Source organism: Myotis myotis, unplaced genomic scaffold, assembly GCF_014108235.1.
Source record: "Myotis myotis isolate mMyoMyo1 unplaced genomic scaffold, mMyoMyo1.p scaffold_m19_p_48, whole genome shotgun sequence".
Classification (NCBI taxonomy): domain Eukaryota; kingdom Metazoa; phylum Chordata; class Mammalia; order Chiroptera; family Vespertilionidae; genus Myotis; species Myotis myotis.
In genome coordinates, this window is record NW_023416355.1 from 799,248 (window position 1) to 823,545 (window position 24,298).

Genomic DNA, 24,298 nt, shown 5'->3' on the forward strand with positions numbered 1-24,298 from the left:
TCCTGTCTGCAAATGCCCAGGTGCCCACGGCCCACAGCAACCGAAGCTCCATCTCCTGCCCACCTCTCCCTGGTCCTCAGGTCCCGAGTGTGGGCTGGGGGGCTGGTGGGCTGGGGTGGGCATCACCTCTGGGGTGAACAAGCAGCAGAGGCTCTGGGAAACCTCACTGGACATTCAAGCCTTCGGGGACCCCAGGGACGAAGAGTAGCAGGTGGTCCAGGCCTTGGGGGACCCCAGGGATGGGGCTCTGCTGGGTTAGGGCAAGCTGCTCTGCCAGCGTGCACATCTGGTCATATCGCGGGACTCACGGGTCATCTGATGGACGTTGGCCTTCACCCCAGGCTCGGGCACAGAGCTGGCTGGGCGGCAGGGCAGGCAGGCCCTCAGCGTGGCCCTTCCTGGAGGGACCCCTAGACACGCTGGAGGGGACTCAGGGCTCCTGGTTACACAGGGACAAGTGGGTGCTGCCAGCCTCTGGCCTGGACACCCCACACTCTAAGCCAGTGACGGCGAACCTATGACACGCGATCAGAGGTGACACGCGAACTCATTTTTTTGGTTGATTTTTCTTTGTTAAATGGCATTTAAATATATAAAATAAATATCAAAAATATACATCTTTGTTTTACTATGGTTGCAAATATCAAAAAATTTCTGCATGTGACACGGCCCCAGAGTGAAGTTAGGGTTTTTCAAAATGCTGACACGCCACGAGCTCAAAAGGTTCGCCATCCCTGGTCTAAGCCATGGGGCAGGATGGGGGCAGCAGGTGCAGAGGCTGGGCGGGCTGTGAGTGAGTGACAGTTGGACCCTGGCCCTGCCCCCCCTCCCCCTCCCCAGCTCTGAGGCCCGGGGGTTGGGAGGGGGGCACTACCTCTGAGTCCCAGTTCCTCCTTCCTCTCCCGGGCCCAGGGGACAGCGGTGCACGGCGCCCTCTGGTGGTGCCAGGGCCGACGCACTCCGAGGAATGCAGCTGCCTGCCCCTGGGGTGTCCGGGGGCCAGGGGCGCACGGCCGCTTGGAGCCAGAGCCTGGTGGGGGGCCAGGGGTGTCCTGCTTGTGGCCAGAGCTCCCATGCCCAGCGCAGAAGGGGGACCGCAGCCCCTCCCACATGCCTGGGGCCACGGGCGGTGGGCTGAATTCCAGGTCAGCAGTGGGGGCGGGAGGTCCGGAGTGTGTGTGACTTGGGGGTGCTGTCAGCGCGCCCACTCGGAGGGGTGGGCAGGCATGTGAGGGTCCCCGCTGGGAGGGTGTGCAGGGGGAGGGCTGCAAGCAGGGGCGGGCCTGGGGCCAGCTGTCGGGACCCCGGGGTTCGGACTGGGCTGGGTGTGGGGTGGCTGGCCCTGGACGCTCCGTGGTCAGGTGCTAGGACACCCCAGAGGCCCCGAGGCCCCCGAAACCTTGGGGCTGGGCCCCTGGGAAACGCCAAGGCTCAGGCAGTGGCGAGGGTGGGCCCACCATTGGCCCCGCACATCCGTCCTTCGGGGCGCGGTCCTGCCTGGATCCCGGGCCCCGCACACGGCCTCACCTCCTGGAAGTCAGGGCGGCTGGTGGCGGGAGCGCAGGGTCCGGGGCGGAGGGAGCCTCCTGGGGGATCCAGGGGACCCCTTTCCGGGGACCACAGCCAAGCAGACGGCCCGGGGGCGAGGGACGCGGTGATGGAAGGGGCGTGGCCTCCCGGGAGGCGCAGAGCAGGGATGTGGGGGCCCCGCCCCTTCCTGCAGGACAGACCCCCCCCATCCCTCCGCCCTGCGCGCCCCGAGGGCAGGTCCCAGCCCGGCGGTGGAGGAAGAGGAGGGGCGGGCAGGGGAAGGGCCTGGGTCTGGGGGAGCCCCAGGGGCGCGGCCTGGACGCGGCGGCCGCGGGATCCGCTCGGAGCCCGTCTGTAACAAAGTAGCCTTTATAGGTCTCCGGGCGGCGGGCCCGCTAGGAGCCGCGGTGGTCCTCGGGCTTGCGCTCCGGCCCGTCCTCGTCCGCCGGCGCCGGGGAGGGCTCCCGCGAGGGGTCCCCGCTGTCGGCTCGCGGCGGCTCGGTGACCCCGGCCTCGGGCTCCCCGCCCCGTGCGCTGTCGGGGCCGAGGGCGCGGGGCCGGACGCGCTCCTGCGCGGAGTGGGGCGCCCCCGGCCTGCGCGCGCCCGGCCGGTTCTCCGCGCGGAGCAGGGGCGCGGGGGAGGCGGCCCCGCTGGCTGCCGGCGGGCGCGGGTGGTGGCGGCAGTTCCCCCGGCGCGGCCAGACGTCCGCCTCCCCGTTGTGCAGCAGCACGAAGCGGCGCTGCGAGAGCAGGGGCAGCATCCTCTGGCCGCACAGGCTCTTCCGGAAGGTCTCCAGCGCCAGGTCTGGGGGGAGCGGGGGCATTGCGGGCAGGAACCCGATCTCTCCCGCGTCACCTTTGCGGGGCTGGGGTACAGGTTTTGGGGACAGAGGAGGAGGTGGGGGAGGGGCCCCAGGTGGGGCGGGGGTGGGCGGCACTGCCTGGGAGTGGGGGGGTGGGGGCAGGGTTTCCTTGGGGACGGGACGCGCAGGCGCCTGGGATGTGGGAGAGCTGGGTGTGTAGGCATCTGAGCTTGGGCAGAAGGTGGGATGGGGCAGGCAGTGGCGTGGGCGGCTGGCGGGTTTCGGGCCTGGGCAGGGCCTCACCCAGGGTCTCCATGACCACGCGAGGAATCACCTCCTTCAGGACCTCGCAGTTGGTGTGCAGGGCGGGGTTGGAGTTCATCTCTAGCAGCCACACCTGGGCACAACATGGGTCAGCATCCTGCCCCACCTGCCACTTGGCCTGCCGGAGCCTGAGGCCCTGGCCCCTGGTAAGCCAGGTGACCAGGGGCAGGTGGCCTCACCCCCCGTATTTGCCCAAGGGGCTGAGACTCTAAGGATCTGGCCTTGGAGGCTGCCCCGCTGCAGGGGGAACGAAACCCGATGGAACCCTCCACCTCCACCCCGTGGGGTTTGGGGAGGTCGGACTGCAGGGTCCACCCCAGGGCCCGTCTGGTGGTCAGGCTGGGCATAGATGCCCCCGCGCCCTGCACCTGCCTGCCAGGCCCCACTGCCCTGGGATGCCCCAATGGCACCTTGAAGTTGTCATCGATCAAGAAGTCACAGCCAATGAGGTCGAAGTAGCCCAGCTTGCACTCGAGCTTGGACTTGACAGCCAGGAAGCAGTGGGCCATGATCTGCTGCATCTGCTTCTGTGGGTGGGCAGGCAGGGCGACCGGCTGTCACTGTCGGCACTGATGGCACTCCCAGGCCCCACAGCCATGACCACACCCCTCGCCTGCAGTCCTAATGGGGCCTCACCTCAAAGTCCACCTGTGCCCTCACCTGCAGAGCCACCCCTGCCTGCCCACATGTTCGCACTCTTACAGCCAGAAACTCAGTCACTCCGGTTTTATTCATTCAGCAGGCGTGTGGAGCTCTGGCCGTGTGGCGGGTGCGGGGTACAGGAGTGTCTGCCCCTGGACAGATCCCTCACGGCAGGAGAGACAACACATGTGACCCGCAGGCCGTCGTACACTTGGCACAGGAGGTCGAGCAATCAGTGCCGATGGAGAAAATGCAGCTAAGAGAGTGGAGATGAGAGTTCTGGGGTGGCTTTTGTGGTGGTTAATCCTCGCCCGAGGGTATTTTCCGGTGATTTTTAGGGAGAGTGGGAGAGCGAGGGAATGGCAAAGAGAACATCGATGTGATTGGTTGCCTCCTGCACAAGCCCTGACCAGGGCCCGGGCCAGGGAGGAGCCTGCAACCAAGGTATGTGCACTTGATCGGAATCGAACCCGGGACCCTTTGGTCTGCAGGCCGACGCTCTACCCACTGAACCGAACCCTCTAGGGCGGGGTGGGGGGGTGTGGCTTTTGTGGTGTAAAAGGAGGTGTGGTCTGGGGCCTCCTGGAGGAGATAGTGACCAGGACTGAAGACGGGAAGGAGGTGCTGTGGGGGCGGGGAGGGGCGGGGGTGCAGGAGACCCAGTGGCCGCCGTACCCCATGGGGGCCTGGGAAGGACCTTGACTTTCCCCTCAGATCAGAGCTGCTGGGGGTGGAGCCGAGGAGGGGCACCTGTGGCCCAGGCCCTCCCAGGGCCCTCCCCCTGCTGTGCCCAGAGAGACTGAGGGGCTAGAGGTGGTGGGACGGGTTCTGAATATATTTTGAGGGAGAGCCCGGCCAAGTGGCTGGTGAAGGCCGTGTGAGCTGTGAAAAACAGGGAGAAGGGTTATCCCTGGGAGGATGGAGCCCCCATCAACTGAGCAGGGGCCAGGGGACCATGGAGGCGGAGGGGGGGTGTCCATGAGCTGCAGACCCAGTGCTGACGGGCCTGGAGGGGAGGCTCAGGTTCAGGACAGAGGTGAGGGCCGGATGGTGAGACGGGACCCGGCTTACAGGCGGGATCTGAAGCCGGAGACTCAACACCAGTGGGTGTAGGCAAAGGGCAGGGCGTCTGCTGAGCCCTGGGCCTCCAGGGAGCAGAGGCTGGGAGGCGAGAGGCCAGCACAGCGGCCAGGCGGAGGGGACAAGGCCCTAGAGCCACGGAAAGGCGCAGGGAGTGAGCAGCTCTGTCCAAAGGGCTGGGATCTGACCCCTGGGTTTGGCAACGCGAAGGTCACTGTGACCTTGATGAGTGTTCCAGGGGCACAACAGGGAGACACCTCACTGGAGTGGGATCAAGAGACAAGAACATGAGTGAAAATGTCAGAGGAAGGACATCTGAGAGCAGGCCACTCCATAAACGCAGCACCTGCCCCCTCTCCCCCCGAACAACAACAATAAGAAACAAACCTGGCAAAATGGTCAGAATACACTTTGTCAGAAAGGCTTGCAGCAACTTGAGGAGCAAAGTCTTGCATTCTGGTGACTGAGCTTTGTGCACTTCAGGTCCTGGTCAGATTTACCCCCCTCCCAGCTCAGCGCAGCCTCGAGAAAAGCCAGCACCTCGCAGGAGATAGCAGACTGGGCCTGGCTGGCCAAGAACGGTAGCTATTGGTTGTGTCCGGTCTGGGGCCCCCTGGGAGACCTCACTTGGAAAGAATGCTAGGAACATGTGAGAATAGAGACTATCAAGGAAGAGACAGAAAGTGTCAAAGGGAACCTAGTATAAATTCTGGAGGCGAAAAGTTTAACAACTGACATTTACAATCCACAGAGGGGCTTAGCAGTAGATACGGGTTGTCCGAAGCGAGGTCCATGAGGTGATCCAGTGTGAGGGACCTAGCCACTTTAGCTCAGTGGATAGAGCGTCGGCCTGCGGACGGAAGAGTCCCAGGTTCGATTCCGATCAAGGGCACATGCCTGGGTTGCGGGCTCGATCCCCAGTGTGGGGCATGCCAGGAGGCAGTCGGCCAATGATTCTCTCTCATCATTGATGTTTCTATCTCTCTCTCCCTCTCCCTTCCTCTTTGAAATCAATACAGATATTTAAAATATATATAGGGGGCGGGCTGGAGGGGGTCAATGAGGGAAAATGGGGGACATATGTAACACTTTCAACAATAAAGAATTATTTAAATATATATATATGGCAAAAGAAATTACTCTAGAAATGCTACATTACAAAATATAGGGTGTCCCAAAAATATTTTTTACGGACACACTGAATAATTATAAAGGTGGTGTTGATTAGAATACATTCCAGTTTCAAAATTGAGCCATCAGCTGTTAAAATGTGTATACATTTTTTTGGGACACCCTATACATATCTGTGTCACACAGAAGAATTGAAAAGCAAAAAAGATACACAGCAAAATAGCAGATGTAAACCCTACCTTCACAGTAACTATGTTGAATGTAAGTCACACTTTCCAAATAAAAGACAGGGACTGGCCAAATGCATAAAAGCCCCTTCAGATACACTGTCCATGAGACTTCGGATCAAAGACACAGATAGGTTGAAAGTAAAAAGGTGGGAAAAGAGATGTCATACAAACAGCAGCCAAAAGGAGCTGGAATGACTATTCTAACAGCAAGCTGATTTTAAGAGAAAAATTGAGGATAGTAAGGAAAAAAGTACATTTTATAATGGCACATCAAGAGCCTCAGAATACATACGGTAAAAGCCAGTAGCATTGCAGGGAGACAGACAATTCAACAGCAACAGTTGGAGACCTCAGTACCCCACTTCCCGGGATGGACAAGCGTGTGGACAAGATCAACAAATACAGAGAAGCCTTGGACAACAATATAAATCGAGACCTAACACATCTGCAGAACCTCCGCCCGAGAGCAGGCACGTGCTTCTCAGGTGCCCACGGAACGTCCCCCAGGACAGACATTGTTAGGACACAAAACAAGTTCTGATAATTGTTTAAAGGGCTGGAGTCATACCAAGTATGTCCTTTGCCTGGCCCGTGTGGCTCAGTGGTTGACGATCCACCTATGAGCCAAGAGGTCACGGTTCCATTCCCTGTCAGCGCACATGCCCGGGTTTCCAACTCGATCCCCAGTAGGGGGCGTGCAGGTGGCAGCGGATCGATGATTCTCACCATTGATGTCTCTCTCTCTCTCTCTCTCTCTCTCTTCCCCTTCCTCTCTGAAATATTTATTTATTTCTTTAAACTTGTAAAAGAAAACATATGTATAAATCTTTCCAAGCTTGGATTTGGCAATGGATTCTTAGATATGACCTCAAAAGCATGAATGACCAAAGATGGATCAATTGCACTTCATTCAAAATCTAAAACTTTTGTTCAGAAAAGGACGTTATTAAGAAAGTGAAGCCGAAACCGGTTTGGCTCAGTGGATAGAGCGTCGGCCTGTGGACTGAAAGGTCCCAGGTTCGATTCCGGTCAAGGGCATGTACCTGGGTTGTGGGCACATCCCCGGTGGGGGATGTGCAGGAGGCGGCTGGTTGATGTTTCTCTCTCATCGATGTTTCTAACTCTCTATCTCTCTCCCTTCCTCTCTGTAAAAAATCAATAAAATATATTTAAAAAAAAAAAAAAAGAAAGTGAAAAAAGAACTCAGAACAGGAGAACATGGCTGCAGATCACATGTCTGATCAGGTTCAGCAACCGGAGCATGAAGAGCTGAACAAGGAAGGACGGAGGGTCGGAACAAAGTTTTCTCAAGCAGATACCAGGCGGCCAACAAACCCACGAAAAGAGAGTCAACGTCATGATCATTAGTGAAACGCAGATCAGACCCACACGAGATACCACGTCACAAACACTTTTCTTTCTTGTTTAAAAAAGGGAAAGTTGCAAGGATGTGGAGGTGGGAACGTGAGCTATTGCGAGAGGGAAAGAGCCTGAGACGCCTCAGTGGCCGGCTTCCACCGCCCAGTGGCACACGGAGAGACACGCTCCTTCGTACAGACGCACCCCCGCCCCCTCCAGTACTGAGGGGACACTGCCCACCCTCACATCCCTACGGGGTCGTGACCCTTGATCCCGGGCCCTTCCCCCCGTGGGGTGGGGTGAGGCGCTCACGGACCGTGAAGGTGGTGAAGACCCAGTCGCGGGGGAGGCCCTTGGTCTTGCTGAACTTGTCGTTGATGTGCCGGTTGAGCTGCTCCATGCTCCACACCGTGTTCTCCTTCAGGAGCACGTACAGGGGGCTCTTCTTCTGCATGAACTGGGGGGAAGGGTGTGGCGCCTGGAGGCCATCTCCCCGGAGCCCCCAGAGGCCCTGCCCCCTGGACATCCTGCGGCAACCCTGGGGCCGAGACCCTCCCCAACACCTTCTTCCACGGAGACCTCCTCGGCCCCCAAGTCCCCACCGATCCTCACGGAGGGCTCAGCCTCGACTCCCCGTTGCAACCCTTCCACGGAGACCTCTGGCCTCTCCTTGAGGTCTTCACAGAGACCCCCTCCCCGGCTCCTGCCCTCCCCACACCTCCTCCGCGCCCAGCGGGAGCCACGCTGCAGTGGGTGGGTGCAGGGCTCTCGGTCACGTCACCAGATGCCCTGCGGTGGCCGAAGGTGAGAGGTGATGCCAACAGCCGGCAGGGCCCGCCCAGGCCCCCTCGGGGCTGGACAGCTCTGGGTCTGAGCCAGGTCTGCACTGGCCTCTCCTCTCTGCTTCTGAGCCGTGATCTCGTCCCAGGGCTGCCGGGAGGACCCTCACCTGGTTGGTCAGGTGGCCGCTGAGGTCTTGGGACTCGGGGTCGTAAAGGCTGAGGGTGAGGCGCGCGTAGCCGTGGCCGAAGAAGACCATGTAGGGCATGGCGCAGGCGATGAGCAGGTAGGAGCGCACGTCGAACTTCTTCCCGTCCAGCAGCAGCGGGTTCTCGATGTACCTGGGGGGCAGGTGCGGGCTGAGTACAGGGCCAGCCTGGACCTGTTCCTCAGGACCCCACCGCCTGGCCCGGGGCTCCCTCCCCTGGCTGAGTGCCAGTCTAGGAACAGCTTGGAGGCTCGCTGGATCTCCGCCCCCTGGGTGTCTGGGTGCTCAGGCTGCAGCTCTCACGAGGAGCCTGGCGGGTGGGAGCAGACCCGGCACCGGGGCAGGGAGGATCGCCTGGTGGACGAGGGAGGGATGACATTGGGCCACGAAGGGTGAGTGGACTGGAGAGGCGGGAGGGGCACCCCAGGTGGAGGGACCTGCAGAGCTAAAGCGTCTGGGACGGCCATTGGGAGAGGAGGTGGCGGACAGCGGCCGAGACAGGGCTGTGGGGAGTTCCAGGGACCTTTGAGGTGAGACTGTGCCGCCCAGTCTGAGCCTGGGGTCTGGACCCCGTCCAGAGGCAGAGGGATGGAGGGCGGGACAGGCAGCTCTGGCTGCCGGCCTGAGGCTGTGGCTGCCCATGCGGGCTTCCTGCAGGACCGAGGGGCAGTGCCCAGGCAGGAGGCACACTGACCCGGCCCTCCCCCCCCTCACCCCCACGGCAGGAGCCGCTGTCCAAGGGGCGCAGCTCCGGTCCGGACACCCCGACTGGATGTGACGCCTCCCCCTCCGCTCGCCACTCGGGGTCCTCGCTGGCGGCCCGGCAGCCTTGCGCGGCCAGGGACTCCCCGATGGGCCGGGGACCCCCACGAGCCCGGACCCAGGGTCAGCGCCACCCCCGCGGGCGCCCCACACCTCTGCGCCACCCGGGCCTGCGGCGTCCGGAAGGGCATCCGGCGGTAGACGGGGTCGTCCTCCAGGCTCCGGACCTTGGCCTGCAGCGTGGCCACGTCCTGCTGGCTCCTGAGCAGGAAGATGCCTTTGCCCTGGTTGGAGGCGGTGGGCTTGCAGATCCACGTCTGGGTTTCTGCGGAGAGAGCCGCCCCTTAGCCCCGCCCCTTAGCCCCGCCCCTTAGCCCCGCCCCTTAGCCCCGCCCCTAGCCATGGCCCCGCCCTCCCCGCCGCCTCCGCCCAACCAAGGTTCTGACCACGCCCACCCAGCCATGGCCCCGCCCACCGGGCTCCACTCTTCGGTCCTGTGTCACGCCCCCACCGGGACCACCCGGGCCCTGGTCCTGCCTAATCACACCCCAACCTTGGTCCGGCCCTGAACCCGCCTCCCCCGCGCAGGCCCGGGTCCAGCTGCCTCTCACCATCAAAGAGGCCGAAGAATGTCTCTCTCTCCTCCCTGATGTCCAGACGGTAGGTCTCTGGGAAAAATTCTTCCATTTTCAGAATCCTGGGGAGCAGGGAGGTGGGGGCATACTAGCGCTGTCTCCCTCCTGCAAGGGTTAGGGCTGGGCTCCAGGCACCCCGTCTCCACCCTTTCCCTCTGCAGCCTTCGCACCCTCTGTTCCCTGCCGGAGCTCCTGGCTGGATCCTGGCACACCTGGCCTCACAGGCTGCCGCTACCCCGCCCCTCTCCACTCCCCGCTCTTCCTCCGGGAGGCCGTCTGCTACCTGCGTGGCCCAGGCACTTGTGAGTGGCCAGTTCAGAGCCGTCAGTGTCCCCGGGGAAGGACAGTGCCCGAATGCAGCGAGCATGGGTTCCTGAGCATCGTCCGCTGGCCTGGGGTGCCCTTAACTCTCTGTCACCTCACACCAGGCCATCCTCCAAGTCAGGGCAGAATGGACCCCCAGCTGGGCTGAGTGTGTCTACCTTTGTGACTCGAGGGGTCCTGGGCTGGTCCGTGGGGGCTCCTCCAGAGCGGGTGTGGGGTCCCTTCCAGATCTGCACCCCAGGGGGACACAGGGCCTGGCCTGAGTGTCCACTGAGGAGTGTGTGGAGGATGGACGGGTGGGTGTGGGTCTGGAGAGGCGGGCAATGGGTGGAGGCTTTGGAGTAGGTGGGTGGGTGTGTGGATGGGTGGTGGTTGGGTAAGTGGGTCTGGGGTGGAAGTAGGTGGATGGACGGACAGGTGGCTCGGTGGGTGACATGCCTGGAGAGGGACAGGTGAGAGGTGCTGACTGACATGGGAGGTGGACAACTGGATGTGTGGATGTAAAGATGGTGTCGTGGTGACCAGGTGGGTGGGCTGCCTGCCTGGTGGAAGGTGGACAGTGGCTGGGTGGGTGGGCAGACATGTAAGTTGTTGGGCAGTGAGTGGATGAGTGTGTGGCCAGGTGGACACCAGGTAGCTGAGTCTATTGAGTGGCTCAGGCAGGGCCAGTGCTGGGTGAAGGGGCAGCGGACAGTGAGGGTAGAGGGGCTTTGGGAACGGGTTTGGGGACGGATGGCACAGGTGTGGTGGGCGATGAATGACTAAACGAGGGACACCAGTGGGTGGCTCTGTGCTGGGTGCTGTGAATGGACTCTGGGGGGCTGTAATGGGTGGCAGGTGTTTGGGTGGAGACAGATGGGTGAGTGCGTGGTGGCAGGATGGGTGGGTGGATGGCTGTAGGTGGTGGACAGAATGGAGGGTGGTCAGGACCAGAGATTGACTGACATGTCAGGTGGGCGGGTGTGCCGCTGAGGACGGGTGGGTTGGTGGGATGGGTGGCAGGATGGGTGGGTGTATGGGGGGCTGGTGGGGGGTGCCCAGTGATGGTGGGGAGCCAGGGCGGCGTACTTGGCCTGTGGGCACGGCGATGTCCTGTTGACCCTGTTGATGACCCTGGCGTACTCCCTGAGGGCGTTGAGAAGCCCGATCTTGGTGGTGAGCAGTTTGTTGTTGGGGAGCTGGTACAGCAGCTGCTCACCTGGCACGACAAAGCCCTGGGCAGCACGCGGGGGACGGCTGCAGGGCCCCAGCTGGAGGGGGCAGCCACGCTCCCAGGCCCTGGCCCGGGGGTCCTTGCTGGCTGTACGCCCCGAGCCCGCCCCTCCCGGCTACCTTCTCGGAAGTGGAGGTAGCTGTCTCGACACTTGACCTCGCACCACTTGAGTTTGTAGTCCTCGCGCTGGCTGTCCTGGATGCGCTGCCAGCCCTTGCTCTTGCAGTAGGAGCTGATTCTGTGGGGCCCGGGGCAGACCTGACGCTGGGGCCTTAGGACCTGGGGGATGGGCTTGCCAGGGAGGGGACCAGGGGACCTCAGAGGCAGAGCCCAGGCTGGACTGGGCCCTGGGGGCCGTGGGGCTGGGTCCCGCCGGGGGCCCCACTCACATGGCCACCCCGTTGGTGCCTCCGATGTAGAAGAAGGGGCCACTCCCCGTGCTGGGTGGCTGCTTCTCCCCGCCCAGCAGGTGCCTCTCCAGGAGGGCGGCCCGGGGCTTGGCAGCGCCCGTGTCCTCTGGAGGGTCTGTGGACAGGTGGGCGGTCAGAGGGGGCAGCCACGGATGGCACAGGTGTGGATGGCACAGGCTTCCCCGGCCCTCCCAGCCCCGACCGGGCCCACCTGCATCCTGGTCCGGCTGGCTCAGCGGACTCAGGGCCCCGTCCACGCGGCTGCTCCCCATTGGTCTCTCATGGGCCCAGCCTGCACATGGGGGGGTGCCCACTCAGAACCTGGCCAGGTCCAGTCCTGCCCTTGTCTGGCAGCTCCTGGGCAGCCCCCCCAGCCCATCCGGGCACGTCTCCGCCCAGGCACAGGCCTGCCCAGTGGCCTGGGCCCATCGTGCCTTCTAGGAGAGAGGGCTGGTCACCACCCTCGGGTCAGCCTTGGGGTGGCAGGTCCCTCCTCACCAACAGGGCAGAGCTGGGGGCAGGTGAGGGGCGAGGGTGGAGGCTGCACTGGGGCAGACGTGGCACAGGGACATGCCCAGGAGGGCGGGGGTCACAATGTCCATCATGATGTCATGGGTGACTCCTGCCAGGCAGGGGTGATGGGCTGCCTGCCCTGGGCAGGGGCTGGGGGATGGGGGCTGGGGGCTGGGGCGGCAGAGTGCCTGCCAGACTCTGGGGGAGGAGTGTCCCCTCCCTGTGCCTGTTCAGACCCTGGCTCTGCTGGCCCCTCCCAGGGCATGGCTGTGTGTGGTCCCCGATTAGAACCCCGTCCCTGGAATGGGGTGCCAGGCCCCGGGGGGGCCCTCCCAGGGCTGCATTCACCTGGCTCCCGGGGGCGGCTCCGCCAGACCCCTTTGATCCTTGACTGCTTGCCTCTCTTGGTGCTGACCCGGGTCCAAGGGGGCAGTGCCCGGCGTCCTCGGCCGTGGCTGAAGCGGCCGTGGCTGTGGGCTGCGGGTGTGGGGACGGTGAGGTGGGGGCACCGCTGTGAAGGCGCTGTCCCCAGCCCCTTCCTAGACCGTGGCCTTGGTCCCCGTGGCCTTGATCCCCGTGGCTGGCCGAGGGTCAGGCCCACCCTGTAGGGGACGGCGCGCTTCCTGGGGTCTTGGGCTTGGGATCCCCCGTGTGACTGGCTCTTGTTTCCATGGTGACTGTGGGGCCTGGTGCCCCTCAGGGCCAGCATGGTCTCTGCATTCTGTCTGCCCTTGGTGAGGCCTTCCTTGTAGAGATTGTCTCTGTGGCCTGCATGCCGCCTGCAAGGAGGAGGGTGGCCATCAGGCCTCTGGTCAGGAGGGGCCCCCCCGCCGGGAGGGAGGCGCCCTGTATCTGAGGGGGGCCCTGCAGCAGGTGCTGCTGCCCAGGAGGGGCCTGTGACCAACTCAGGAACGTCTCAGGGCAGTTTCAGCCGTTCCGGAACGGGTCCCTCCCAATTTGGGGCTGTTGGGAGGCGGGGACGCTGTGGATTGAAGGCACAAGCGGTGGGAAGGCAGGCACAGCCCGGAGCAGGCGGGACCCAGGGCGCGGCACCTGCACCCCCAAAGAGGACGGTCACCGAGAAACGCCGGCAAGGCCTCCATCCCACTTAGGACAGACGTGTGCACAGCTCTGGGGGCTGAGGGACCCTCTGCCCGTGGTCCAGCCTCGCTCCCCCAGGACGGAGTCCCCAGGAGGGCTGGGCGCTGTCCCGGACGGAGTGCGTGGGAATTAGACACGGACACACAGGCCAGGACACTGCCAGGAAGGAGGACACAGAGTTGAACGCGGGAAGCAGGGGGTCACGTCCCGCGAGAGGGTGGTGGGGACGGGACGCCAGCACCCAGAGGCTGGTCTCTGGCGGCCCCTCAGGAGGTCCTGAGACAGGCTCTGGGCAAAGGCCCCGCAGCCGGAACTGGTCTGTGTCTCAGCTCCGCACCCGCAAAGGGGGCGGGGCAGCTGCAGTTAATGCTCAAGGGGGGCTGGCTGGACGATGGGGGTGGGCAGTGCAGACCAGGCCAGAGTCCCGCAAGCCAGCTGGCCGGGGACATCGAGGTTGTGAGAGGAACCTGAGGTGGTGAGGGGCTGGCTGCCCGCCCAGCTGAAGGCCACCTCTGCGGTGCAGGCCTGGGGGGCAGAGAAGCCGGAGCCCCAGGGGAGCTGGCCGTGGCCGTGGCCGTGGCCGTGGGCGGGCAGGAGGCAGGTGGCCTCTGTGTGTCTCTTCTAACCGTATGCTTATCATTTTCACAAAGAATAAGGCCCTGAGTTCTCCTTCTTGTCATTAAAGGAACAGAGATAAATGAGAGCCGTGGGTGAGCCCGCGTTGGGTGTGGAGCCTCGGGGGCTGGCCGGGCCTGGGGTGGGAGCGGCTGCGGCATCGGCTGCGACCCAAAGCCCTGGCCTGACGCTCGGTCTCCGAAGGACAGAATCTAACAGACACGAGCTTTACGCCGGCCGGAGAGGCTGGGGCACGCGGTGTGGCCCCGACATCGCACTGGGACAACGGGGGGCGGGGCTCGGGGAAAACCGACCTCCACCAGAGACGGTGACGTGAACGCGGTACCTGCTCCGGTACGCAGACCGGCGGGAAGCCCCAAGACGACGTGAGCGGAAGGCCCGGGTGCACCTGCAGGAAACGGCCAAGGGATGAGGGGGCGTCGGTGTCCTGCCCCGCGAGGGTGTGGGGTGCGAGGGAGGCGCTCACATTGTCTGCCAGGCTGGCGCCTCCTGGGCGGGGGTGGGCTGACCACAGGGACCGGGGTCCCCACGGGCGTCTGGAGGCTGCCCTTTTGAGCATCGGTTCTGGTAGGCGGATCTGGTCCTTGGCGAAGGCGCCTGCCCCAAGGAGCCAACACTCCCAGGAGGCATGCCCCTCTGGGCCCGGCCCTGGGGTGGGTGCCCCACATGCCGGGGCCCTGGGGGCATGGGCTCTGCACAGAGCAGGGGCACCCTTCCCCGCCCTCCCCCCGCTCTTTCTGCTCCTGGGCAGGATCCCCCGAGGACTGACAGGGTCCGTGGTGGCCAGGCAGGGGGCGAGGGAAGGCAGGCCCAGCCCTCACACCCAGCCAGGGCCCCAGCTTCTGGCCGCCCGTCCCTCTCACCTGCCCTACCGGCTGGTGTGATCCCTCTGCCCGGGAAACAGTGGCGACCTGGCAACCGTCTCCCAGCAACCTCGACCCAGGGCCCAGAGGGGAGCAGATGGAGAGGGAGGGGCGGGGGCCAGGTGCCCGGGGAGCTGGGCTGCCATTATCCCCAGGATCACTCCTCAGCCTTCTGAGACCCGCACATCCACTCCCGGACCTCAGACCGGACCCAGAAGGTGTTTGGTGCTCACTCGGCTTTATGGCCACATTACACCTCCCTCACCAGAGCCCCAGCACGCGGGGTCCCCGCTTTATCCAACAGTAAGTGGGGGCTCTAGTAAGACAGTGCGCCCCCAGGTGGGGGTGCTCGCGCCTGGGCTGTGACCTGCCTCCCAGGGCCTGGCGTGGGTCACGTGGGAACTGGGTTGAGTGCCTTTGCTTCTTTCTTTTTTTAAAACATATTTTATTGATTTTAGAGAGGAAGGGAGGGAGAGAAACATCAATGATGAGAGTCATTTGATCGGCTGCCTCCTGCACACACACCCCCCCGCTCCCCCCCCCCCGACTGGGGATCGAGCCCGCATGTGCCCTGACCTCCTGGTTCATAGGTCGGCGCTCAACCCCTGAGTCACACCAGCGGGGCCACCTTTGCTTCTTGTAGGGCTCGAGGTGGCCCCGCCATGTGCCCACATTTTGAGCCCCGGCACCGTGGATGGGACCTTAAATCCAGTGACCAGTGTCCTCCTAAGAGGGAGGCGGGCAGATGAGGAGACAGAGAGGGGAGAAGCCGCGTGCAGACGGGGGCAGAGGCTGGAGGGATGCGCCCCAAGCCCAGGGGGGTCTGGAGCCCCCGAGGCCGGAGGGACCTTCCCCGAGTTTCTGAGGGCGCTGAGCTGTGACTCTGGCCTCAGCTGTGGGACCAGGCACGTCTGCAGGCCCCCCTGCCCCCGGGTGGCCCTTTGTGTGGCCTCAGAAGACACATGCACCTCGTAAGTCCCTCCTCACATTCGGGGTCCCAGGCTTCATGCTCACTGAGGGGGGCCTCTGAGAACCTGCAGAGGCAGCCGCACCCACATGCCTCTCAGTGCCGGGGGGGCGGGGGGCTTGGGGTCCGTCCTGCTGCGGAGGCCTGCCCACAGGGGTGGGGGCCCTGGCCAGGCTCTTCACTGGGCACTGGGGCCCCCTGGTCTCAGGCGCTGGGGACCCCCAGCTGGGGGCTCCGGCAGGGGTGGTGTGGCCCCAGGTTTGCTGGAGGCAGGAGGGGCCGGGGAGTTGGAACGGCCCAGTGCCCTCCGGCAGCCGTGGGGCGGCCTGGGGAGTCGGCGCCTGTGCTGGGCAGGGCCAGGCCTCCTGGACGTGAGGCAGGAAGTCCCCTCACGGTGCCAGGCAGCCTCTGGCCTGGGGGTCCCTGCTTGGCTCCAGCAGAGTCTGCCTGGTCCCCCTTTGGCCACTTGCTCAGAGAGGCCTTCTGGGGCCCCCTCATCCCCTCTTTCTGCTCTAGCACTTGGCTATGCAGACCGAGTTCAGGGAAGGCTCGGGGAGAGCGGGGAACGAGGGGGAGAGGCAGGGGCCTCCCCAAGGAGCCTGGGGACCGCCCCCCACCGACTCTGGTGGCAGAGCCTTGGCTGAGGCAGGTCTGGGCCCTGGGACCCGCCGAGAGCTCTCGGGAAGGAAGGGGCTTTGGGGGAACAGACAGATGCTGGGGTGGGGTCAGCATCAGAGTTTGGTCTGGGGGACAGCTTTCGACAGGACATCTCCATGAGCCACAAGTTGGCGAGTAGAGGGAGCAGGGTGGGGCGAGCCAAAGTCTGGGGCGGGGTGGAGGTGAGGGGGGCTGTGGGGCACCAGGAGAGCATGTCCCCCAGCTGCCAGGCCCCAGAGACAGGTGGTGGGGACGTGGTGGGGGCCCCTGAGACCTGAGGAAGGGAGAAGGTGGCTGCCCCTGCCCGACCCCCTCCTTCCCCCAGCTTCTTGCTCTGGGCTGAGGGTGGGGTCTCTCCCCCAGTGCCCTCCAGCCACCTGGCACTACAGGGGGTGGCAGGGCAGCGGGTTTCTGGGGCACTGCCCGCCACGGGTCGTCTTCCCCACCGTGGGTGGGAGTTGGGGGGCTGGGCTGCTTCTGTCTTGCCCTCCTGAGGCACCCCTGCCTGGTACAGGTGTCGGGGGTAACAGATGAGGCCACCTCCCTGGGGAGGGTTCCAGGCTGGGCTGCAGGGGTGGGGCTGACCACACTCCCGTCTCTCTGGCCTCGTGGCAGGGCCCGCAGCGTGTGGGGACACAAAGACCCTAGTGGGGGGCCCTCTGGGCTGTGGGGGAGGCTGTGCCCCAGGAGGAACAGATGGCTGTGACAGAAAGCCCACCGGGGTCAGGGGACTCCCCCCGCCAGCGTCATGGGCTGGCGACGCCCAGTGTGGCCTGTGCCCTGGGAGGACCTGAGGGCCCCGGGCCCGGGCAGGCGCCCCACCTGGTCCGAGCCGCGCTGGGCCCGATGGACAGTGGACCTCGACTTCCACCGGCGTCGGCGAGGGCCCTCCTCCGGCGACCGGGCCGGGGATGGACGGCATTACCAGACAGTATTAGACAGAAGGACCAGGTCTAACCGTGTCTGGTAAGACGCCCATCACCGGCTGCCTGTCTGTGGCGTTCAGCTGGGGGGCGAGACCTGGGCCTCCTGAGTCTGCAGAGCGGCACCTCCGAACCCACACGCCCCGCGGCCTGAGGTCTGGCTGGAGCCTCCCAGCGCCCCCTGGCCCCTGGGCTGCTTCGAGGAGGGCCTCCCTCAGAACCCACCCTAGCCTGCAGCCCCCAGGTGTGTGTGTGTGTGTGTGTGTGTGTGAGAGAGAGAGAGAGAGAGAGAGAGAGAGCAGCTGGGGCATCTGGTTGCCCTGCACTTGACCCTGAGTCAGGCTCGTTAATGAGTAACAGGAGGCCTGGGCAGACCCTCCTCCCCGGAGAGACCAGCTGGGGCCCTGGGCTGGTGGGGTTCCTGGGCCAGAAGGGCTGCCCCTGTGCGTGTCAGCAGGCCTGCAAGCCCCAGTCCTGGCTTCCGATAAAAAAGATAAAACCTAGGGCCTTCTGACCTCGATTTCAGACCATGTTCCCTTTCTTGCCTGTGAAGCTGTGGGGCTGGTGGAGGACTGGGGGGCAGGGAGACCGTCCTCATCGGGGAATACACGGGGGGCACCACCCTCAGCCTGTGGGCCGGGGCGGGGCACCTGGACGCACCTGCCCTCCCTGCGTCCCAGGTGGCCCCGGAGCACGTGGCCCTAACAGGGTCAGAGCTGAGAGAGGCCACTGCGGACCCAGCAGACCGGGGCTCAGGGGGGCCCGCTCCCGCGGACGCGTGTGGAAGCCACGGTGGACATGGACCTGCGTGGTGGACGGGAGGGCTGCCTGCCACCAGCTCTGGACCCAGTGGGTGCGACTGGCCGGCCGCCGATGCCGTGCGAGTCCTCCGAGCCCCAGCGGCCACCACAGCGCTGGGCACAGCCCCAGACGAGGCTGGCGTGCGGGCGGGGCTGGGCCCTTCTCCGCCCCCGCGTCCCGGCCATCGTGGTCTCTCTTGGGGGTCAGGTCGCCGCGGGCCTGGCTGGGACAGGTTGTCCCCTGTGCCCCACCCGCCCTGGGTCTCAGTTCGGCTCAGGGCCAGGGACTCAGGACAGCACGTCCTGGGGCCGCTCCCGGCAGCGCGGTGGGTCACCTTTGAACATCGTTACCAGACAGTGTTAGAGTCGAGCCGAGAAATCCAGCACTGTCCGGTAAGATGCCCACAGAGGCCCAGTGTGCCGGCCCCCGGCGGGAGGACCGGTGGGGGGCCTGCGTGCTCCTGTCTTCTGCAGAGTGAGGCCTGGGGCCTGGGCTGAGGCTGGAGGCGCAGCTGGCCTACCACGTGGCCCCCACCTGGGCTCTGGCCGGCCGACCTCCACGCTGCCCTCCGCCCTCAGAGCCTTTGCCTTGGTTCTGCTTCGCCCTCACCTGCTGGGGCGGGAGGGGCAGGGCCTGGGCACCTGAGCGTCCTACCCCCAGGGCTGTCTGGGGAGGGGCTCGGAGCAGCTGCGGAGGCTCCCACTGGTGGGGCTGGGAGGGGCTCTTGGACCCGCCAGGGCCTGGGGGGGCTGCCAGCAATTTCACCTGGAGGCCCCCGGGCAGGACGGGGGGGGGTGCGGGGGGCTGTGTGGGGAGAGGGTGGGGGGCTCGGGGCGGCCCCTCGCTGCGCGCAGGGCCCCGCCGTCATCATTACCAGGCAGTATTAGAGACCCTACACCATCCAATGCTGCCCAGTAAGATGGCGATGGCCGCCCCCAGGTGGGTCCGGGGCCGCCCGGGGAGAGGGGACTCGGTGGGGGCATTCAGCAGCCTGAGGGGACCCACATTCTCTGAGGACACTGACCCAAGGAGCTGGGAGAGATGGGGCTCAGGAGGGGGTCCCCAGGCCCTGTGTGCGGGGGCTCAGCCCGGGGGAGGCTGGGCGGCTGCAGCTGGGAGCCCCTGGGGTCAGGGCCTCAGGTGACCTCCCCGCCCACCCAGCAGGCCGCCTGCTCTGGGCATGAGGTGGACACTTGAGGAGGGGCCGGGTGTCCTGCCCACGGGAGGCTGGCAGCCCCGGCATCAGGGGCAGAGCGGTGCCCTCCCGGTGGGCGTCCCAGGGAAAGACACGGACAGCAGGCTCAGCCCCTCTGAGTCCCAGGTGAGGGGCGGCCAGGGCAGGACAATGGGCCTCTGTCCCCAGATGCTGCCCAGTAGCCCAGCCCCCTCCTGCTCTTGTCCAGGGTGAGGATGGAGGGTGGCCGTCGCTCCGGGGGCCTCCCCGCGCCCCCCACTGAGCAGGCAGTGCTGGTTCTCACCGATGAGGTTACAGGTTGGCGTCTGCCTGCCCCCGGCTCCGGGCCCTGGGTTCTGGCCACTGCTGGCTGTGGAGTCCAAGGGCGAGATGTGCTGGCCCTGCAGGGGGTGGGGGTAGAGGGGAGCTCTGCTCAGCCTAGGCCTGGCGGTCACTTTGGTTTGGACCCCAGAGCAGATGGGACAGGAATGCCTAAACACGGCACGCAGGGCGTCCATCCCCAGGCGCGAGCCCGTCTGTAGTGGCCGCCCCAGGACGCGGGGCTCAGAGTGGGGGTCAAGGAAGTAGGCGTAGCTGCAGTCCCCCTGCTCCAGTCCCGCTGCTGGGGCCAGGCCTGGGCTGAGACCCTGGCACTCTGCCCGTCCTCCCTCCTGTCCCTTCTCTGCCCCCTGCACAGGGGGTACCCGGGCCTGGAGAGCCGGTCAGAGCGGCTTCTCAAGTTTTCCGGCACCTTCCACCCACAGAGGCTGCTGGGGGGAGGTGGCCCTGTACTGATTCCCCCCAGCCGGCCGGACTGACCACAGCAAAGCCCGCGTCCAGCCCACCCCGGCCTCAGCCAGGTCCACCCGGTTCTCCCACTCCGTCCTCGGGAGCGGCCGAGATTTCTGAGGACCTGACCCTGACCCTGGTGGAGGCCCCTGCCCTGTGCCCCTTTGCTGGCCCCTCCTGGCCGGACACCTGGCTGGTCAGGTCTGTCCCGCAGACCCCGGCAAACTGGTGAGCTCCAGGAAGGCCGGGCCTGCGTCCTGAGCAAGTGAAACTAACGAGGCTTCGCTTTCCGAGCTGAGTTAAGTTTCAGCTTCATGCCGCCCGCCAGGCCCGGGGAGGCAGTGGGGCTGAGTGAGGGATGCGCCGGTGCCCAGGTGCCTCCTTGCAGCCAGCCCTCGCGCTCAGGCCGGCCTCCACCTTGTGTCCCCAGAGCCCTTGGCCACGCAGGCCGGCTCCTCGGGGGCACCGGCGGCCGGAGAGAACCGCGGCCCACAGCGGCCCTGCCAGACGGATGGACGGCGCCCGCTGCTGCCTCCCCCCAGCGCCTCCGCCGTTGTGTCCTCACTCAGGAGGCGGCGGGTGCAGGACAGACAGACAGAGGGAAGCTTCCTGCCACTTCCAGGACGAGCCCCTCTCTCTTCCTGAGCTCAGCTCCTGTGAACCCACAGCCAAGACCATCGCCCGATGCCCAGCCGGCCTCAGCCCAGCTCAGCCTGTGGGCACCGCGGCCGTGGGAGGCCGAGTGGCTGAAATGCAACATGAAAAGGAAGGTCCCCGTGTCCGAGTGCCCCAGACGCTGCCCCGGCCCCGTGGCTGGCAGGGAGCGAAGCCAGCGTCTGTGCGCTGTGTGCGGGTCTGGTTAATCATCGCCCTGGCGACCGGGCTCAGCCTGGGAGACTCGAGGAAGGAGTCCTGGCCCAGCAAACACCCCTCGGGCACCGGCCTGTGGCCCGCGGGGCCCTGGGCAGGCGGAACCCGATCCGCGTGAAAAGCTCACTCTCTGCGGCCTTAATCAACGGTGAGGCCCCAGAGAACAAAGCGCTGAAACCCAACCCCGCGCGGTGCGTGCGGGAGAGGCGGGGGCGTCCTGCCGGGCCTGTGCGTCCGCGAGGAGCCGCCATTTCCCCTCCCGGCGCCGCTTCTCGGCCCTCCCGGGGCGCCCCTCGCTCCCCCACCGGCCGGCGGACGGCTCCTCGGGCGGCTGGCTCCCGTGGATCTCTTACATTCACCCCAGCAACATTCCCACAAACTGATTTTGCAAATAAGGGATTTGCAAATCACCAGCATGTCTGAAACGGACAGCAGCCTGCGTCCATGATCTCCGCGGGCTGCGCGTTTTCATACATGCAAAGCGTATTTGGCGAATTCAGCACCCGGCCGATCGCTTTCACTTTTAAGCATTTCACCTGGGTGACTAGACAAAAGCAAAACAAAGCCAACCTATTCTTCCAGAGGCTCAGCCGAAAAAGGGCTGAAATGCTCCCAGTGGGTGAACTAAAACATCACAGACGTATCCCTACAAGTTTTGTGCAAGAACAATGAGCCCTGCACGATTCCTCCGAGAACACCAGCCGTGACCCTCCTGCACTTCATACCTGCCTCTGAGACGCAGGCCTGACCCGGACGATGCCGGTGGCGCTGCCGGGCCGTTTGCATTTCGGTTAAGACTCTGTCGACCAGACTTTGGTCCTGACCCTGAGGAACCGTGTCGGCCGAGGGCCAGCCCGCTCCTTCTCCCAGTCGGTTCCGGCTTTGTGGGCGCCTGTGCCTCAGGCGGGGGAGAAAGGGCCACGATCCGGGCCAGACCGGCTCTGCCCCGAGCTCCAACCGTCCCAGCAAGCCTGTCCCCCGAGCCAACTGCCAGCCCAGCACCCGGGCCGGGAGCCGCGTCCTCCCTGACCCGCTCCCAGGGAACACGGGGCCCCTGGGGCAGGCTCAGCAGGGGCTGGTTGGGGAAAGAGCTTTCCAGAAAGTGCTGTGTCAGGCGGAAGGCTGCACCCTCAGGGTGCTCGACCCAGGCGGCCCTCCGGGTGGGGAGGACACCCACCACCCAGGCCCACGCTCGCCGGGCCCCGCAGACTCGGCCCAGGGACCCCAAACGGCTGGGCCCAAGATGGCTCCGCACCCGACACCCTGCGGGCCCCACCCGGGGCTCACCTTCCCCTCTGAGAAGAGGACCACCCTCCCTCGGTCCTGACTGTGAGCCGAATGGCACCTCGCCACGGCGGCTGCGTCCCGGCCGGGTCGGCCGAGCAGGGGACGGTGCCCACCTGGAGGCTCTCCCTCCAGCGCGGCCTCCCCGGGCTCCTCCGCCTCCTGCCGACCTGCCCCGACAGGCTCTGCCCCGGGAGGAGGAGGCGGTGGCCACTCCCTGCCCCCAGCCGGGCGGCGAGGCTGCGTGTCCAGCTCCGTTCTCGTGCCCGGACCCAGCAGGCCTCGGAGTGGACACTGGAGAGGCTTTGGCTCCCGTAACCCCAAGTACCTGTCGCCCAGGACACAGGCTTGGCTTCGGCCCAAACTGCCCCACCAGCCTCGTTGCAGGGGGACCCGGAGGGCAGCGGTGGGAAGACCAGGTCCCTGCCTCCTGGGCTGCGGCTCTGCAGGGAGGAGAAGGGGAGTCCACCCGCAGGTGGGCAGTGGGCAGGTGGGTGCTCCCGGCCGGGGTGGTGAGGGGCCGGGAACAATGGAGGTGCCGGCCGTCCCTCTGCAGCGAAGGGCAGGGCCGGGCCGGGAAGAGACGGCGTGGCCCCGGGCTCGCCTTACATGTAGGGCCTCACCCCGCCCCATGCAGGTGCCTGCTCCCCGCCGACCAATCTCTGCTGCTGGCCGCCGACAGGTGTGTCCCCCGGGCTCCCATAGGCCAGCGGGAGGCAGCTACGTGACGCGCTGGCGGCAGGGCGGGCGGCAGGCCCCGCACACATTCCTGCCCCCGCCTCGCCCGCCCGCCCGGCCCAGGTTGAACAAAAACCAGGGCAGGGAGCTGCTGCAGGCGCTGCAGTGGGGCGTGCAAGGGGGGAGGCGGGGCACTCCTGGCCAGGCCTGAGCACAGCCCCGCTGGACAAGGAAGGGGGCAGAGAGGGGTCACAGCCTGCACCCTCTCTCTCCCAGGGCAGCCGCCAAGGCCCCCGGCCCCCCAGGAGCCAAGTGCAGAGCTGTCCCCCTTCTAGGGGGTGTCGCGCACAGGTCTCCAGGCTGGGGGCCCAGCCTGTGGCCGAGGCTGTGGCAGGCCGGGAAACACCCCCATTTAGGACCCCGGGAAGAGGGCTGGGAGCCTGTGGCTGCAGGATGGGGAGGCGAGGGCCCGTCCAGGTTGGGAGGGAGCCTCCTGACTCGCCGTATTGAAACAACAAGCAGCCGGTAATTAGCCGCAGCACAGAACAGTCCCCCGGCGGCCACTTTCCGTAACGAACCCCCTCCCCCGGCCTGTCCCCCGCCTGCTGCTCTCTGGTGTGTTCACTCCGATCAGGGCTTCGTGGGGCCTTGTCTCTCTGTCCAGGGACAGACCTGACCAGAGTGGGGAGTCACCGGCACACAGGCTCCTGAGGGCCACACAGCTCGGGGGGCTGCCCCCCAATTGTACCTACTCCAGGGGATCCAGAGGAAGGCACAGCCCCTCCACAGCGCCCACGGGCCTGGATCGCGGGGCCCCGGGGGACACGAAACCTCCCTCTACCCCCTCAGAGCAGGGCCCCGAGTCCACTGCCCCCCAGACGTCCACAGGCTGGTCCACTCCCGCTGAGCTCAGCCTGGCCTCAGGCCCCAGGGCTGTGCTGGGGTGGGAGTGCCACAGCCCGGCAGCTCCTCCCAGCCAGAGAGGGCGGTGCCCCTGGCCCCAGGGAAGAGCTTCTGGAGGCATCCGTGACCTCTGACCCTCCAGCCCTCTGACCTCCAGACCCTAGCACTTTGTCAAGACACCCACCCACCAGATACCCTCTCTGGGTGTCTATGTTTGCGTGGGGGTGAGGCTGGGACACCCCTGGCTGATGGGCACCGTGCTTTGGGGAAACCGAGGCATTGCTCACTAACCCCAACCTGGAGGCATTTGCAGTTGGGTGGGAGCGGGAGGAGGGCTCCTGGGCACTGACCTCTACCCCCATCCTGTTCACTCGGTCACCAAGCACTGGGTGCGGCTGGTCAGGACTTCCTGGCTCAGACACGTGGGTGGGGTCAGGGCTGATGGGCATGGCCTTGCCAGTTCAGAAGCTCCCAGGGGTGGCCAGAGGGAGCCACATCCAGTGTCCACAGAGCCCCTGAGTGCTGGGACGTGGGGGGGGCTGACGGGGGGACGGTCATGTGGAAAGCGGTGGCCCTTCACCCTGACCCACAAGGAGGAAGAGCCGCAGTCTGTCCCCCAGCGTGTGGGGACCAGGCGGGGGTTCCTGCGACTCTCTCGTTACCACGGCAGCACCTGGCTGGGTCTGACTACTCTGGTCCTCTTGCCAG

General features: G+C 65.3%; 2 protein-coding genes across 7 annotated transcripts; both read right to left on the reverse strand.

The window, feature by feature from the left end:
• Positions 1–611: 611 nt before the first annotated feature.
• On the reverse strand, positions 612–22,586 carry TTLL10 (tubulin tyrosine ligase like 10). Of its 6 annotated transcripts, XM_036307569.1 has the most exons (16): positions 22,338–22,586; positions 19,371–19,467; positions 13,975–14,069; positions 12,293–12,723; positions 11,643–11,723; positions 11,411–11,546; positions 11,141–11,259; positions 10,877–11,006; positions 9,967–10,038; positions 9,461–9,546; positions 9,003–9,174; positions 8,049–8,220; positions 7,416–7,556; positions 3,068–3,184; positions 2,637–2,730; positions 612–2,335 (listed from the first exon to the last, which is right to left on the reverse strand). In XM_036307569.1, exons 4-16 carry the CDS (start codon positions 12,651–12,653, stop codon positions 1,926–1,928), a joined length of 2,091 nt encoding a protein of 696 aa, XP_036163462.1. In that variant the 5' UTR covers positions 12,654–12,723; positions 13,975–14,069; positions 19,371–19,467; positions 22,338–22,586; the 3' UTR covers positions 612–1,925. The 6 variants fall into 6 exon arrangements, with proteins under 6 accessions (XP_036163462.1, XP_036163463.1, XP_036163461.1 ...); XM_036307570.1 differs by having other exon boundaries at positions 9,461–9,517; positions 10,877–11,546; positions 12,293–12,421; positions 12,546–12,723; positions 14,007–14,069; XM_036307568.1 differs by having other exon boundaries at positions 9,461–9,517; positions 10,877–11,259; positions 14,007–14,069.
• Positions 14,671–18,674, reverse strand: LOC118655590 (basic proline-rich protein-like). Its single transcript, XM_036307575.1, has one exon. It carries the CDS (start codon positions 17,088–17,090, stop codon positions 16,050–16,052), a length of 1,041 nt encoding a protein of 346 aa, XP_036163468.1. The 5' UTR covers positions 17,091–18,674; the 3' UTR covers positions 14,671–16,049.
• Positions 22,587–24,298: the final 1,712 nt, after the last annotated feature.

Coding starts and splice junctions, on each gene's coding strand:
- LOC118655590 (XM_036307575.1), bottom strand. CDS start 17,090: ATGCCGTCCATCCCCGGCCCGGTCGCCGGAGGAGGGCCCTCGCCGACG.
- TTLL10 (XM_036307568.1), bottom strand. CDS start 12,653: ATGCTGGCCCTGAGGGGCACCAGGCCCCACAGTCACCATGGAAACAAG. Junction 8,221..9,002: donor CAGGCCCGGGTGGCGCAGAG/GTGTGGGGCGCC, acceptor CCTGCCCCCCAG/GTACATCGAGAACCCGCTGC. Junction 7,557..8,048: donor GCGGCCACCTGACCAACCAG/GTGAGGGTCCTC, acceptor CCTTCCCCCCAG/TTCATGCAGAAGAAGAGCCC.